The 17,895-nt window shown below is 43.3% G+C and overlaps 2 protein-coding genes across 2 annotated transcripts; one reads left to right on the forward strand and one right to left on the reverse strand.

The window, feature by feature from the left end:
- The first annotated feature begins 3,159 nt into the window (after window positions 1-3,159).
- On the forward strand, window positions 3,160-4,738 carry LOC111411058. The gene is made up of 3 exons (XM_023041631.1): window positions 3,160-3,612; window positions 3,700-4,070; window positions 4,170-4,738. Exons 1-3 carry the CDS (start codon window positions 3,528-3,530, stop codon window positions 4,530-4,532), a joined length of 819 nt encoding a protein of 272 aa, XP_022897399.1. The 5' UTR covers window positions 3,160-3,527; the 3' UTR covers window positions 4,533-4,738.
- A 1,564-nt stretch (window positions 4,739-6,302) lies between these two features.
- On the reverse strand, window positions 6,303-8,515 carry LOC111411462. The gene is made up of 2 exons (XM_023041992.1): window positions 8,322-8,515; window positions 6,303-8,280 (listed from the first exon to the last, which is right to left on the reverse strand). Exons 1-2 carry the CDS (start codon window positions 8,513-8,515, stop codon window positions 6,303-6,305), a joined length of 2,172 nt encoding a protein of 723 aa, XP_022897760.1.
- Window positions 8,516-17,895: the final 9,380 nt, after the last annotated feature.

The raw sequence follows: 17,895 nt of genomic DNA on the forward strand, positions 1-17,895 counted from the left end.
AAGCAATTGGACTATTATGATTCTTGATTTGTTGCATTGTTGACTATTCAAAAGTTATAGGACCACACATAATTTTGTATAGATTTGCTAGCCCCCAACATTTCTCGCTACAAATGTCAGCTGAGGTGTGTTATGATGATAAAAAAAAATATTCAACTTCTTTTTTCTGTTATTTAATACTGTTTTGTGTAATTTCATCTACTTATAAGTAGTAAATATCCGATTAGTTTATTTGTTATCCTCTACAATTCTTATAGATTCATCATACTAAACACATGGATGGTAGTCGAGGCAAGGCTAGACTTATATACAAAAATGAATGTTGGAGGAGTTTGGATTATTGAAGTGATTGATAATGTCACCTGTCAACCCACATGCGAGCATTAGGAAGTAGAATTGCATGGCCAATTAGGTACATTAAAGTGAGTTAGTTGTACTCACAAGATTCACAGCAAAGGTACGCTTCACTTCTATTTTATTTTATTTCCACCTTCATACATATTGATTTTGAAATTGAGCATCAAGTTCCTTTTGAGAGAAGAAAGTAAGAAAAATGAACGTGCACAGAAGAATGGCGAAGAATCATTTTTTATTTTTGAAACTGATACCTAATAATGCTTATACTGTTTTATCTATGCCTCTATAGATTTTTGCTTCATGCTTCTGTGGATTTCCTCGTGAAATTCTGCTTCTTCATTAAATTACTTCCTTTAATTTTTGTCATTGTAAATCTTTTGCTTCTTGTTGTCGGTGACTTGAAATTGGATAGACAAGCCCTTTTGGCATTTGCTTCTACTGTTTCACATGGTCGAAAACTCAATTGGAATCCGACCGCTAGTGTCTGCTAATCTTGGATAAGAGTTGCTCTAGAACTTGTTGGAGATCAAAGAAGTAAACTTATTGATATAGGGATCGATTATTTTAAAAAATTTATAAGTTATTTTGAATTGTAGTCTATGCTTTTCACATATTGGTATCAATTCTTTGAGTTTGCGAGTGATGTACGTTCTTAGTTATTTAGATAAACTCTACTTTTGATATTATGTTGAAATGTACTCATTGCTTTTTGTTTATTCATAACATGGAAAACATGATTTGATATATATAATTTTGTTAACTTTAATAAAATATATACTGGTAATCAAATAAATAAATAAATATAAAAAATCATAACTAATTTTATTAGACAAAAATTTGTATGAAGATAGAACTTGTCATCTGCATTGAATGAATTTTATATTTATATTTATATTTTTTTGGCAAAAGAACCAAGAAGGCTTACTATTCATGCGTGCACAAGGTTTCTTACTAGATGAAAGGGCGGTGGAACAACACCCTTCTGTTTGCCCGGTAGTGTTCGGCGTTTCCACCACTCCGTCAAGTATGCAAGACCTGAAAAATGAAGGCGGGGCTTTCTCCCCAGTTTTACCTCCGGCGTGAGAATTAGTTTTTAGACTTGGAAGAAATATATTTGAAATTCAGATGGCTAAAACGAGAATGAGAGAAAAAAAATCCTTTACCTGTGTCACATCCGGGAATATTTATAGATATTAGGCACTGGGTAACCGCTTTGGTATTCCCACTACACTCACGTTCTGAGTGAGGAGTCCTTAACTTCCCGCCTGAAGATTGTACCTGTATCAGCGGCCATGGAACCTGGTCAATTCATTAAAGGTTTTATGGCTAAGTGTTTGGACAAGCAATATCATGCCCGTTAAGGATTTCGCTTAGAGGTAGAATGATTTCTAGGGATAGTGGTAGAGCGCCCTTTGGGGTTTGTAGTAGAGCGCCTCCTGGGCGTAGTGGTAAAACACCTTCTGGGGGTTGTGGTAGAGTGCCCCCTGGGCGTAGTGGTAGAACGCTCCTCCCGGCGTATTGGTAGAACGCCCTATGGGGGTCGATGGCCTTGCATCGGAGTGCTATGATCTGCCTTGCTTGTCATTGAAAGTGGCTACTTCTACCAACCTATATCATTAGCCCCCTACCCCTTGTCGATGTTTTTGGCAAGGGGTAGCAATTTTAGGTTGGTTTGAAAGTTTTTTTTTATGAGAAAGGAATAGTTCGTATTAGCAAATCGAACCATATAAACACGATCGAGTGGCAATTCTACTGTACACATGGCTCCTCGCCAATGGTCTTAATGTTGGAGGGAGATTTCCCTCCAATTCCTATAACCATTTAGGTAATGGTTTTTTTTTGCCCCCCAGCCCCCCCCCCCCCCCCAAAAGTTTGAATTCTAGTGGTATTAAAGGGGGGTAATTCTTATTCTAGAGAATCACTTTCATTTTCTCTCAACATCCTAGGCTTCCTCTCTTCTAAGGTAATTTTCTCTCCTTTTTTAAATCCAAGGTCTTGTTTTAAATTTCTTCTCTTCATCTTCTTTGTTGTCATGTATAAAACTATTCTTTCTTCTCCTTCCAATGAAAAAAGTGATGGGGGTGTAGTGATTCGATCGGACCTTCGTCGGAGGGTACCGGAGGGTGTCCGACCGACCCACGGGGGGTCGGTCGCCAACCAGCGGGGCTGGTCGACTGACCAGCCCGAAGGCTGGCCGTCCCCCGCCACCCACTAAGACTCGTGGCTTGTCCGGTCCTTCGATCCGCCCTTGTAGTGACTCGTCCCCTTCATCCGGCAGATCCCTTTATGATATTGATAGTGAAACTCATTCAATTGATTCTCAGCCATTTGTTCCAAATCTCCCAAAGAGACACATCGGTTCTTCTAAATCTCCAAACCAAAATTTAGAAATCGGGCGTGACCCGGCCGGTGAGGTTGTCCCCCTAGATATCCCAAAAAGTTATAGTCTCTACAATTCGCCACTTAAGTTGGAAAAATGTCTAGGTAAGTATGACCGAGTTGATGACTACGTCTATAGAGCCCCCGGTCCTAAAGAAAGGCTCCCCGGGTCCGACCCCCGTGAGATAGCCGTGTACAAGGATGTTATGGACGGGGGTTTTCGATTTTCCATTCATCCCTTTTTTGTGTCGATTTTCAACGAGTTCCACCTTACTCCTAGTCAAATTAATCCTAATGCATGGAGAAAAGAATTATATTTTCTGTATGTCTGTCTCAAAAAGGGAATTTCACCTTCCATGGATCTTTTCAGGTGTATCTTCGAAATGCATGTGCTAGTTCAATGTAATGCATTTGTCTATTTTACCACTAGGGTACCTTTGCAATTCCCTAAGTTTAGGAATTCGAATAGCGGATGGAAGTCCCGATTTTTCTTCGTCCGGCTTTCAAAGGGTCAGTTCTCTTTTAACACAAACTGGCGACACCCCCAAATTCATCTCTTCAATAGCCAAGTAGAAGTTACTCCCTTTCTAGAAGCTCAAATCGAGGACTTGGTTGATGTACCGCCTTCTGCACCTAACTTAGGGTCAGTCCTAACCATGAAGAACATGTTGAAAGTGGGGATGAGTCGCCCAATTGGTAGGTCGTTTATGTTGTTTTTCTTTTCTTTTATCGCATGCACACACGTTCATTTATTATTTTTGCCTTTAGTTCGTAGAGACTAATGAGTTTGGATGTGTGTTTCAGGTATGGACTTTGATCTTGATGAGGTATTGAAGACTCTGCCAGGAGGAGATGAGGGCCTTACCCTCGTTGATGGTAAGCTTTCATGTTCACCCCCACCCTCTCTCCCTTTTTTTTGTATTCTACCTTGTGATCTTATCCGATTTCAACTTACATGTGCAGGGGCCGAGCTTGATCTGGAAGGAGTCATGGATTCCATGCCTGACCAGGGGCAGGAGGGTGAGGTGGATCCTTCGCCTATCCCTTCAAAGAGAAGGAGAGGGGCCGATCTTGGGAGAAAGTCTCAAACGATCAACGAGACTTCTCAGCCTTCAGATGAGCCTCGTGATGTGGCTCCAGCTACTAGGCCGGGAGCTCCCAGTCGTGCACGTTGTGAGCGTGAGGACTCGCTTCCTAACTTTGGGTTTTCTCTTACCCGGGACTATCATGAGATGGGGGTGCTTAAGTCGTTGGTGACCCCCGCTCGATCCAGAGCGATTGTAGGGCGCAGCGTAGATGACATTGAAAGGGCTGCGGCTGTTTACCTCCAGAGGGTATGTTTCCCATTTCGAGATTTCTTTTATGTTGAATCTCGCCTTTTAAGTTAGAAACTCGTGGTTTCATTCTTTTTCCCCCTATACATTTTTTTTTAGGTGGTGGCCCTCCAGACCGGACTCGCTGAGTCAAATCGCCGCCTGGTCTCAGAGCTGAAAACTCTTACTGAAGAAAAGAAAAAGGAGGCTCATCACCACAAGAAGAAAATATCCTCCTTGAGGAAATCTCTGGAGACGTCGGACGCTCGAGCTCGTGAGCAGGAGACGGAGATCGACAACCTACGTTTTGTTTTGGCTCGTGCTCCTGAAGAGGCGGTTGAGAGGTATAAGGCCTCAGATGAGTACGCTGGAGATCTCAAGGCGTCTGTGGATCAGTGTAAGACATCGTCCGATTATGCTAAGGCTTTGAACTCATACGGGGGAAAGGCGATGTCAGCCTCAATTAAGCTCTCCAAGGAGTAGATTATGGCCGAACATCCTTCTATAGACCCCTCCGGTCTGGATAGATTTCTTGCATAGCGCAAAGGGAAAGAGAGTATAGCTCAGTCATCCAGATCACTCGGTCGTTCATCATAAGGTGGTAGTGGGGATGTCTCCCCTTCAAGCTGAAGCATTTCTGAGTTGTTGTTTTCTTTGCTAGTTTTTCCTTTTGAGTGTTTACTTTTGTTTAGCCTTGTTATCTCCTACTTGCTCGGATGTGGGCAAGAATTCTTCGAATGTATAAACACGTCTTTCATTCGATATCATTGGCGCTGGATGCGTGGTTCCTTTAAATTGTCGTCTCTCCTGTTATTTTTCTTTTTACTGCTTGATGGTGCGGGGGAGTGTTCATATATATATATATATATATATTTTTTTTATTTTTTTATTTTTTATGACTCTCTGCCTAGTCGCGTAGGCTATATCGACCGCAGGGGGTGATTTGGCGATTAAGAGCCTTAGCCAATTTTTTGACTTTTCAAGGCTTTCCGCCTAGCCGCGCAGGTTACGTCGACCGCAGGGGGTGATTTTGTGATTAAGGGCCTTAGCCAATTTTTTGACTTTTAAAAGGCTTTCCACCTAGCCGCGCAGGCTACGTCGACCACAGGGGGTGATTTGGTGGTTAAGGGCCTTAGCCAATTTTTTGACTTTTCAAGGCTCTCCACCTAGCCTCGTAGGCTACGTCGACCGCAGGGAGTGATTTGGTGGTTAAGGGCCTTAGCCAATTTTTTGACTTTTCAAGGCTCTCCACCTAGCCGCGTAGGCTACGTCGACCGTAGGGGATGATTTGGTGGTTAAGGGCCTTAGCCAATTTTTTGAATTTTCAAGGCTCTCCACCTAGCCGCGTAGGCTACATCGAACGCAAGGGGTGATTTGGTGGTTAAGGGCCTTAGCCGATTTTTTGACTTTCCAAGGCTCTCCACCTAGCCGCGTAGGCTACGCCGATCGCAGGGGGTGATTTGGTGGTTAAGGGCCTTAGCCAATTTTTTGACTTTCCAAGGCTCTTCACCTAGCCGCGTAGGCTACGTCGACCGCAAGGGGTGATTTGGTGGTTAAGGGCCTTAGTCAATTTTTTGACTTTCCAAGGCTCTCCACCTAGCCGCGTAGGCTACGCCGACATCGTGTCTTAGTGGGATGAGCGTGGATTTCAAAGTTGTCTGTTGGCATAAAAAATTCCTGGTCTTGTGAGCTCAGTAGGCGCACCGGGACGTCCCAGTTAGGCTGGCCCTTCCGTAGCGCCCTCATCATCCGTCACCGCCAAGGTCTTTCATTGAATAAAATAAATTGTTACAACTAAGGGTGCCTTCGTGAGGCATTACATAGAGAAAATAAACAATGCAACCTAATCTACTATATTTACAAAAGCGCAGCCGGCGCGTACATTTCGAATTCTACTGGTAATACTTTTTGAGGTGTTCTGCATTCCATGGTCTACCTAGCGGCCTTCCTTTCATATCTTTCAAGCTGTAAGCTCCCTTCCCCAGCCTGCGGATTACTTCGTACGGGCCTTTCCAGTTTGGACCAAACTTTGGTGGGGGGTGTCCTGCGGCTGCTGCATCTCTTAGCACGAGATCTTCTGGTTGGGAGACCCTTGGCTTCACTCTCCGGTTGAAGTACTCAGCGGCTCTTCGTTTATAAGCCATCATTCTTATCGCCGCCTTGTCCCTTACACCTTCAAGGAGGTCGAGTTCTCCCCTAGTCGCTGCGTCGTCGGGTTGCTTGACTTTCATCCTTCCTGTCTCGCTTAAGATCTCAATCGGAACCACGGCTTCCATCCCAAAGGCCAGTTTGAATGGCATCTCCCGGTTGATTCTCGGGGGTAGTGTGATATGCCCATAGTACATTGGGCAACTCCTCAGCCAAAAGTCCTTTTTCTTTTTCCAACCTTGTCTTCAAATCCCATAGTATGGTTCGGTTGGTCACTTCAGCCTGTCCATTTGCCTGTGGGTGAACAACTGAAGTCAGCCTGTGGTCGATGTGGTAACTTGTGCAGAAGGCTGTAAAACTATGATTATCGAATTGTTTTCCATTATCTGTAATGATTACCCGAGGTATACCAAACCTGCATATGATATTTTTCCAGACGAATCCCTGTATCTTTGTAGTCGTGATGGTGGCCAAGGGCTCAACTTCCACCCACTTAGTAAAATAGTCTACGGCAACTAACAAGAACTTTCTTTGTCCTTTAGACAGGGGCAAAGGTCCCAAGATGTCCATCCCCCATTGGAAGAAGGGACACACCCCGAAAACTGCCGTCTGTTGCTCGGCTGGAATGTGGATCAGATTTCCATGGCGTTGGCATGCATCGCATTTTCTCACCAACTCTCTAGCATCTTCCTTCATACTAGGCCAATAATATCCTTGTCGAAGCGTCTTGAACGCAAGGGTAGTCGCCCCTTGGTGGTTGCCACAAATTCTCGCATGTACTTCGACTAGCACCTCCTGTGCTTCTGTCGGTCGCAAACACTTCAAATATGGCATTGTGAAACCTCGCTTATAGAGTAACCCATCGATGATGGCAAATAAGGCTGCCCGAACTTTTAGCCTTCTTGCTGTGAGAGCATCCTCCGGCAATTTATTCTTTGTGAGATATTCAAACAGCTGGTCTATCCAACTTTCCTCATTCTCTACATTCATAAGATCGATTACGTGTTGGATGCTAGGTTGTCGCAGAATTTGCACACTGGCTGTGCCAGGCAGCCGTCTAGGGTTGGCTGATGTGAGCTTAGCCAGCGCGTTCGTTCGCTCATTGTCCTTTCGGGGGACCTTAGTTATCTTAAACTTGGTGAACCCCTTCTGCAAGTTTTTGACTTCCATTAAATATGCAGCCATCTTTCCGTCCTTTGCTTCAAATTCCTCCATCACTTGCCCGATTATCAACTGAGAGTCGCTGCAAATTTCCACTGAGGTTACCCCGAGTCTGGCTGCCAATCCCAAACCCGTGATTACTGCTTCGTACTCGGCCTCGTTATTTGTAGCAGGGAATTCAAAATGCAGCGAGTATTCCAACTCTTCCTCATTGGGACCTATCATTATGATCCCCGCCCCGGATCCTTCGTCGTTTGAAGATCCATCGACAAAAATTTTCCAATCTGCCTGTTCCCCTGGTGGGTGCTCGGGCGGGGTGGTGAGCTCGACGATGAAGTCTGCTAGAGCCTGTGCCTTAATAGCTGTCCTTGGCCTGAATTCGATATCAAACTCACTTAACTCGATGGCCCATTTCAACAACCTCCCAGAGGTCTCCGACCGATGTAGAATCTGCTTGATAGGTTGGTCAGTCATTACTTGCACCGTGTGAGACTGAAAGTAAGGCCTCAATTTCCTAACCGCGACAATTAATGCAAACACCAGCTGTTCAGTCAGGCTGTATCTTATCTCTGCGCCCCTCAATACTTGGCTCACATAGTAGACTGGTTTTTGCGCCTTTGAGAACTCTTTCACCAGGACCGCGCTGACTGCCTTTGGTGATACTTCCAAGTAGAGACACAACACGTCCCCAGGAGATGGGCTGGTCAAAATCGGGGGCTCTTGTAATGACTGCTTCAAGTTCCTAAGAGACTCTTCACATTCCTGGGTCCACTCAAAATTGGAGGAGCCCCCTATAGCTTTGAAGAAGTGGTAGCATTTGTCTGCCGCCCGGCTCATGAAACGATTTAAGGCCGCTACCCGCCCCGTTAGCCTCCGATTAGCCCACGAAAGACTTTGTTCACCATCCTCTGATACGTTGCTCCTGCATTTTTCAAACCAAATGGCATGGCTGTGTAACAGTACGTGCCGAAGTCCATGATAAATGACGTCTTCTCTTGATCGGACTCGGCCATTGAAATTTGATGATACCCCGAAAATGCATCTAGAAAGCTGAGCCTTTCATGACCCGACGTTGCGTCTACCAGTTGATCTATTCTGGGAAGCGGGTATGAGTCTTTTGGGCATACCTTGTTCAACCCAGTATAATCTACACACATGCGCCATTTTCCGTTTGACTTCTTTACAAGTAAAATATTTGCCAACCACTCGGGGTATTGCACCTCTCGGATAAAACTCGCCTGTAGCAATTTTTCCACCTCTGCTCTGGCCGCAGCCTGCCTCTCAGGGGCAAGGTTTCTCTTTTTCTACTTCACTGGCTTAACCCCTAGCTGGACACCGAGGCGGTGCTGCGCGACAGTTGGGCTAATCCTCGAGATATCCTTTGGGTTCCAAGCGAAGACATCCAAATTACCGGCTAGACACTTCGCCAATTTTTCCTTCTCTTCGGATCCCAGACCTATTCCAACAAGAAACTCCTTTCCTTTAGCAATAAAGATTTTTTCAATCATATCAAGTGGCTCGATCCGCTCCCTCGGGAGTTCTACATCCAGCATCATGACTGATGGTGGGCTTTTGGCTTGTATACTATCCACATAGCACTTTCTTGATGCATGCTGGTCTCCCCGCACGCTCCCAATCCCCCTGCTGGTTGGGAACTTCATAATTTGATGGTAGGTCGATGGGACCGCGCCAGCTGCATTTAGCAATGGCCGGCCGTAGATAGCGTTGTAAGCCATAGGGGTCTTGACGACCAAGAAATTAGTCACGATCACCACTGTCGCTGGGTATGTCCCAAGCGTGACTAAAAGCTCTACAGTCCATTCCGGTATCACTGTTGTCCCTCCAAAGCCTTGTAGGGGGTAGTCACCACCTTCAACCTTTCTTAGAGGATTTTTAGACCCAAGAAGGCATCATAGGTGAGGACATTTGCCGCACTCCCTCCGTCGACTAACACCCTCTTCACGTCAAAATCCGCAATATCGCCTACTATTATTAAGGCATCATCATGGGGGTGTGTTACAGCAATCAAGTCCTCTTCATTCTAAAGTTATACTCTGGTTGAATCTTGCTTTTTTCTGAATAGAGCAGACCCCTACTGAACGCGCATAGCTCTTCCTAGCTGAATTTGAGTTGCCGCTCGATGCTACTCCTCCGATGATCAAGTTTATCACTCCTGCCCTTGGTGGGGGTAGACCTTCAACCTTTTGCCTGCCCTTATCGTTTTTCACATACTTTGCCAATAGCCCCCGTCTCAGCAGGCGCTCAATTTCTTCCTTTAACTGTAGGCATTCTTCGGTATCATGCCCGTGATCTCTATGAAAATTGCAGTATTTACTTTGGTTTCTCTTGCCAGAAGGGGTTAGCATTGGTTTGGGCCATTCGAGCTCCTTCATGTGCTGTATCTCCATCAATAACTTTGTTCGTGGAATGTTCAAAGGGGTGGGTGTCTTGACCTCCTCTCGTTTCTGCCTAACTGACCGGTCCTGGGCATAACCCTTGCTTGTGCGTTCATTCTTCTGCTTATTTTTATCATTGTGCCTTTGCTCGTCACATGTTTTTCGCTTATGAGCTTCCGTCTCCCTTTCATCCCTGAGATTTTTAGTTACCTTCTCCGCTTCCTCCGCATCGACATACTTGTCTCCCTTATTTAATAGGTCATGCATCGACTCCGGGGGGTTCTTGGAGAGTGACATCTTAAAGGCCCGATTTCGCGTCCATTCATCAAGGCTGTAACCACTGCGGACATTTGTAGGTCTCTTATGCCAAGAGTCGTCCGGCTGAACCTAGCTAAGTATTCCTGCAATGACTCGTCTTTGTCCCATACGACCTGCATCAACCCAATGGCTGTCTTCCTCTTCCTTTTGCTGCTTAGGAAGTAAGCCACAAAACTCCTGGAGAGCTCATCAAATGACTTGATGGAACGTGGGCCCAAGGTTGCTACCCAGTCCCTAGCCTCCCTCCTGAGTGTGGGGGAAAGGATCGGTACATCACTGCGTCCGGGGTGGCATAAAGTCTCATCAGATCCACGAAGGTTTGTAGATGGTGGAGGGGGTCCGTGACTCCATCATAGGCTTCAATCATGGGCTGTTTGAAGCCTTTAGGCAAAGGGACCGCCATGATTTCTGGGGCGAACGGGTCTTCCTCCAAAACCATCTGTCTTCGCCTATCCCTTCTCTTGGACAATGCATCGTCTATCTTCTGGGACATGATTTCTTCCATCTTTCTTTCCAGGTCTACCATAGTTTGCGGGGGCTGTTGAGCTACGGTCATTGGGGCTCCCGCGTCTCCCGCTCCTCGCCGAGAGATGGGTGGGACAGCTGTGGGTGGCGCTTGAGGCGGTTGTTGATTCGTCACTTCCGTCGAGCTTAAATAAGGAATGGTGGTTCTCTGCGACTAGTCTTGTAAGAGCACCATCATTGTTGTTAATTGGTTCTCCAAAGCGCTGAATTGACTCTGCGTCACATACTGTGGGGACGGTGGTGGTTCATGACCCCTTGCAACTGACTCCGACTCCGTCTCCGCCGTGTTCCCAACCAGGCGAGTATCACTTCTTGTTCGTCTTCTTGACATGGCTTTTTAGTTCAAATGAGATTTCCACAGACGGCGCCAATGAAAGGGCGGTGGAACAACACCCTTCTGTTTGCCCGGTAGTGTTCGGCATTTCCACCACTCCATGAAGTATGCAAGACCTAAAAAATGAAGCGGGGCTTTCTCCCCCGTTTTACCTCCGGCGTGAGAATTAGTTTTTAGACTTGGAAGAAATATATTTGAAATTCAGATGGCTAAAACGAGAATGAGAGAAAAAAAAATCCTTTACATGTGTCACATCCGGGGGTATTTATAGATATTAGGCACTGGGTAACCGCTGGGCGGTTGTGGTGCCACGTGTCCCACGTTGGTATTCCCACTACACCCACGTTCTGAGTGAGGAGTCCTTAACTTCCCGCCTGAAGATTGTACCTGTATCAGCGGCCATGGAACCTGGTCAATTCATTAAAGGTTTTATGGCTAAGTGTTTGGACAAGCAATATCATGCCCGTTGAAGACTTCGCTTAGAGGTAGAATGATTTCTAGGGATAGTGGTAGAGCGCCCTTTGGGGGTTGTAGTAGAGCACCTCCCGGGCGTAGTGGTAAAACGCCTTCTGGGGGTTGTGGTAGAGCGCCCCCTGGGCGTAGTGGTAGAACGCTCCTCCCAGCGTATTGGTAGAACGCCCTATGGGGGTCGATGGCCCTGCATCGAAGTGCTGTGATCTGCCTTGCTTGTCATTGAAAGTGGCTACTTCTACCAACCTATATCACTAGAGTACATGGAGTGTGACCAACTCCTTGAGAATCCAGAGCATTCATTCTCAATTTTACATTTTTAATGCCAAATGCAGTGGTATCGCAAGATTAGTTTGATTCATAAAGTTAGTGGTGGCTTCAAGGGCGAATCTAGGACTTCAATTTAGCTACGGCGGCCGTTGATCGTTGGCCGTTGACTGTCGATAGTCAAGGCCGTATAGCGATATTGTTAATTAATATAAAAAATTCTTCGATCTATATGTAAATATACTAAAACGTAAAAATCATATATTTATATCATATTATATTTCCATACAATCTGAAATAATATAAATTACATGATACATAAGACTTTTTTGTATTATCAATGCTTAACAAATCGTTTGCTTGACTAAAAATAGTTAAGAGCTTAGACACACCACTACAAAAACTAGATTGAAATTCAATTGAAAAAATCATTCCATAATTAGTATGAGAATTGAACGTTAATCAAAGATTAAACACAATTAAAATTAATTTTAAAATATAATTAAAGTTTCAATTGCCAATTCTCAACACCAATTCATCATAAATTATAAATTCCCCAATTTCTCATTTTCAATTTTCATGAATCACATATTCACATTTCACGATACTCAAATTAATTTTTAATATCACAATTCACAGTAGACAAATTCTCAAATAACATATAAATTAAAACTCAATACTCATAAGTCATATCTTATAAATTACTGAAGCATAAAATATTTAAAACGACGAAAAAAAACCTCTCCTAAAGTCTTAACATATATTATTTTGTTAAATTTAGATTCAAAATTCAATCATTGCCATGATGGTTAAGCTTCCAATTATCCTAATTCTAGAAGTTATAGGTTCGAATCCTTTCCTTAGGGAATTAATTTTGGTAAATATTGTAAAAATAAAAATTTTGCACAATGAAATGAAGGGGTTGGAATCGAACCCAAGACTTACAATATAAAAAAGGAAGCTCTAACCAACTAAGTACAAGAGAGGTTTAAAAACAAAATGAACTACCAGTTATATAACCTAAAATTTTTATCTATAAAAAAAAAAAAAAAACTCCTCGACGAATCCAGCTAGGGCAACCACCTACAAAATCTGCCACTAGGTGGCTCTCGTCATTATGTTTCTCGTGAGGAAAATAAAATAACTCACACGCGAGCATCATTTACTTATTTAGTGCATAATTTAGGTTTTGGAGTGATTGTATGCTTCTTCTTCTTCTTCTTTTTTTCATTTTTTTCCATGTACATATTGTTTGCCGCGATGTTCATTTACAATACTGCGATGATGCATAAAAATAAATAAAGTATACATGTAATTTTGTGCAAGTATAGAAGGAATTTAAGGAGATAGGATTGTGCAACTGGATACAAGAATTTGAATACGTCATCTACATTATTCAACTATTACTTATTGAAAACATAATGCATTGTATGTCAAATTTATAGATCAATTTATGAATAGTCAAACTTCATTTTCAGGCGCACATTTCAATAGACTCATAAGTATTATCTATTTATGTGTCACTTGTTTCCATATAATTATTCTCTCCGTCCCAATTATATAGGCTGAGTTTCCTTATCTCTTGCTCCAAATATATAGGTCTATTTCCTAATTTAGAAAATTTGTTTTGTTCATTTACCAATATACCCTTATATTGGTAAACTTCTTGAAATCATCACTTAATATGCCAACTTCTTGAAATCATCCCCACTTAATATGCCAACTTCTTGAAATCATCCAAATAAATACATTCCTACTTTTTGGAAACATAGAACAACTCTCATTTCTTTTTCTTCAAATTAAATCATTCAAATTCTTTACTAATTCCAACAATAATTTACTACTACATACTGAAAATTAAATAGGGATAAACTAGGAAAGATTTTGGTAAAAATTAATTTTTCAATGACATTAAAGAAGATTTCCTAATCCGTGTAAAGACGAAACAAGCCTATATAATTAAGATGGAGGGAGTATAAATTAAACTGTTTCTCAATTGTAACACACAATTAGCTAAAAAGAAATTATTATGGTCATTATATAAAATGCAATTATTGTTGATAGCTTCACATTTATCAAACATTGTCTATTCCAACGGTGACACATGGCCAATAATGAAACGCATTTATTGTTGAATCACCTCATATTCATCAAGCATCGTTTATATCTTTGGGGCTATTCCAATGGTGACACTTGTTCCCATGGTTACCTTGCAATTATTACAAGGTTCTCCTTTTCTTCTCCACTAGCTAAACTTTATTAAGTTGAAAGGGTTGATAGTAATGCAGGTGTTTCGCGTGGATTCGCGCGGATTCGTCGCTAACAATTAAAAAGGGATTAGACGATTGTGTAAGGGACAAACCTCTTGAGACAAAGTCCCAAAAAGGGACGTTTTTTATTGGCGATGACTTTACAATTGGAAAGTAAAAACAGAATGCCTCCAAGGGGCGCAAGCACACGAGTTACTGTAAAAGAAGTGTTTAAATCTAAATTAAGAAATTGAAAGTTACATATTCTCTGTTTGAGAGTGTTTGATTCGGGGTCCTTTGCTCTATGTCTTTTCTTCCTTTTATACTCCCTGGATGATCTCTTTGTGATCAACCGCCTAAAAACTGCTTGATCATTCTATAACTGCTCACTTTCCTCGTAATGGCCAACTTGTCATGGAACTGCCTTTTCTAACTGCTGCCATTACTCTTTGTCGTTCAACCGTCTTCAATTGAATTTCTTGAATCGTGGAACGTGATAGGGCTGCTTAATAACTGTGCTTCTTAATAACCATAACACTTAATGTTTGCTAAGACCTTGGGCGACTCGAAGGTTTGGGCGAGAATAGAGTAGCAGCTCTGGGCGACTGCATGGCACTCCATTCGCTCAGATCCTGGGCGACTTGCAAGCTTGGGTGATGGTGTTACCGCGTTCATGGGCCTCCCTATTTGGACCTTCATCCTGAATTGTCTGATTGGGCTTCGTTCTTTGGGCTATCTGATTTGAGGATCCTCCAATTGGGTTTCATTCCTTGGGCCGTTTGATTTGGGCTGAATTTTTATGTGTCAACAATTACCCCCCAATATGGCAGAATTAATACCAATTATTAAATTTTGCCATATTCACTTTGTGTTTCCAGCAACATTCGAAATTCCCAAGAATTTCAATCATTGTATTCTTCCATAGCTTGAAAAGGTGCGACGTTTTGCAAACCCTTATAACCCCCAAATACGTCATTTCACTGCACCATTAAATCACGCCTCACTTTTTTCGCGCTTCTCTCTCACAATTTTACTGTTCATCTCTTTGCTTCCCTGCTACGTAACTCTGAAAAACTCCATTTCGTCCATAATGGCTACTTCACAATCTCAATCTGGCGACTCCTTTAGTTTTGAAGACTTTCAGAAACTCCTTAATCGTCCATATATAACTCCGAACTTTCTCGCACCTGCCAATGTCGAACTCAATGAGTTCTACGTAGGTCCTTTCTTCAACAATGCAGAGGCAGTCGAACAAGCGACGGTGGGCCAGCTGTTTCCTTGTACTCAAGGCCCTCCATTTCTAAACTCTCTGCCGCTGGGGCCACTTCGCGAAAGAGGTATTCGCACTTGGCCTAAATCTAATGTAGTTTTCTATAGGTGGCAGGCTCGCCTTGTGGACCATGGTCCTACTAAGGCACTTTTTGATAATGCTAGGATTTCTGATTTGTTAGAAATCTCTCTTCAACCCCCTACTTTTGATTTAGCACTTTTTTCTATCACTTTAAGTTTTTGGTCTTCTGAGTATAATACCTTTGTTTTCCTTCTTGGCTCCATGTCTATTACTTTAAGGGATGTTGGGACCTTAGTGAATTTGCTATCTTTGGGCGATTCCATTTTTCCTGGTATCTTGATTTCTGGTGGCGCCCCAAAGTTTGATAAAAACCTCACCGAGTCTTATTCAAGCCTACAAACCCTTCATAACCACTCGAGTGCTGAGCCTTCCCATACTGAGCGAGTGACCTTTCTTCTGGTTTGGCTTTGTAAATATGTTTTGTGTGTGCCAAGCATAAAGCCCTCCCTGAGCTATTAACCTATAGCGCACGAATTGGCGCGTGGTAGGCCTCTGAATTTATGTTCTTTCTTTTTGGCTACCCTCTATAGAGGCATGGCTTCTCTTCAATCTCAATTGAAGAATGGTGCATCTCCCACTGGCAGTGGACCTCTTTGATTCACTCAAATGTGGTTGAGATCCTATTTTCCATCGCTTGGTGCTCCATCATTTTCTCGTCCTTCTGCTAGCTGCTATGGGCTAGCCATTGAGCCCCTGGCTCCTGTAAATATGTCAAAAAGGGACATTTTTTCATTCTTTTATTCTTTGGGTTCAATCCCTTCCTTCTTTCCTTTTCCTCCCTTTTTGACTCCAGACTATGTGCATCCTCTCTCCACTATAGACAGGGCAAGCACCTCTTTGCTCATTTGGATCCAGTTTTTAATCGGGAGGGAGTTATTTCATGATATTTTGACTGGGACCAATGCCAAGGCTGGGGTAGAAATATATGCTCCCCAATTTTTTGCTCGCCAACTTGGTTTCGGCCAAACCTAGCATGTTCCTCCTTGCTATTCAAAGAACTTGATAGACCGCTTTCATATCATTAATAAGGCGGAGGCAGAGGCTATAAATGCTCGCAATCTTCTTTTGACGAGCCATTTTTCATTAGCCCCCTTCAATTCTAGCCGTACCATCCATCCCCTTTTTGAACAACTCTGGCCGTCAGTGAAGTGCAGATTGTTTGTGACTGATGTCAATCGTGCCTTTCATTCACTGGACCAGCCAAACATTTCTTCCCCTCCTCCTGTTTTAGTCACCCCTTTGTCCATCCAGAGTCCTTCTCCTCCTCGCCGCACTAAACAGTCTGCTCGTCCATCTTCTTCTCTCCCTGCCAAGCCTACTGCAGCCAAAAGTGCCCCAAGCCGCAAACGGCCAGCCTCAGCATCTCCCATTCTGGAGGATGATGTTGATGATGATGATGATACCCCTCTTATCATCAGGAGGAAGGTAATTAAATTGGTTTACTCACAAGCATACTTTTCCATACTTGAAACTTTTCTGTGTGCTGATGGTTTATTTGGACTTCTCAGAAAAGTTCAACCTCTCCTTTGAAGGCCTTCGTGTCGGCATCTCCTGCTCCATCATCCTCCGCTGAGGCTGCTTCATCCAAACCAGCTGATGAAGGGACTACGCTTAAAGAGAATTCTTCAGTCCCAGAATCCTCATCACAACCAATGGATGAGCTACCTTCTTCCCAGGGCGTCGACCCCTCAAACATCGAAGTAGAAGGTAATTCAGTTTTTTGATGCTTTACCTTTGCTTGTGCTATTGGTTTCTGATTTATTGCTTTTGAATTCTGCAGATGCTCCTATGAGTCTGCCCGTTGTGGCAACATCTTCTCGCTTAGACAAGGGGAAGTCCTCACGAATGGTGGAGCCACAGGTGGCAGACTTGGCTGGGGATATGCCATCTTCCAAGATTATTGATGAGGTAATCTTTGCTTCACTTTTACTTCCATCTTGTTCGTAGTAGGAAGAATCTTCAATATTGGCAATTTTCTTTGCAGGATGCTGATAAGATTGTGCGTTCCATCCAAAACTTGTTCGCTTCCTGGGGGCAAGTCAAGACATCTCGCCCTACTCCAGCTGGTCGTCTTGCTACTTGTTCAGAGGAAGATATGAAGTTCCTCAAGCAGTCGATATTTGAGTACGTGTCCTTCATGGATATGGACATTGGTAAGGCTAGTGCTACCAGACATAAGGATAAGCTTGAGCATTTGAATGCGAAGTTGGAGCAAGCACTGACACTTCCGTCACTCAATCTTTCTGCTGATTTTAAAGCGACATTGAAAGTTATCCATTCCGAGGTCCTCTCCTTGCTGGCCAAGAATGTTGAACTGAAGGCCAAAAGTACTCAATATCTTCGCGCCGTATCTGAAAAAGAGTCTTTGCTTCTGGAGATCAACAAAGCTGAGGACGAGTTGAAAGAAATCTCTTTAAAAGTCATGATTGAAGACTCTTTGATGGATAGTTTGGCTGCTCAGATGAAGGACCTTCAAGCCAAAATGGACGACTGCAAGGTGAGAATGGCTGCTAAAAAGCGTAACGCCTCCCAAGGAATTGAGCGAACTAAGTCTTTGGTCGAGCAGTACAAGAAGTTGGAAGTTGATGATGATGTTGTGGCCGAATTGAGCATCACTTCCTCTCGG

This window comes from Olea europaea, chromosome 15, assembly GCF_002742605.1.
Source record: "Olea europaea var. sylvestris chromosome 15, O_europaea_v1, whole genome shotgun sequence".
Taxonomy (NCBI): domain Eukaryota; kingdom Viridiplantae; phylum Streptophyta; class Magnoliopsida; order Lamiales; family Oleaceae; genus Olea; species Olea europaea.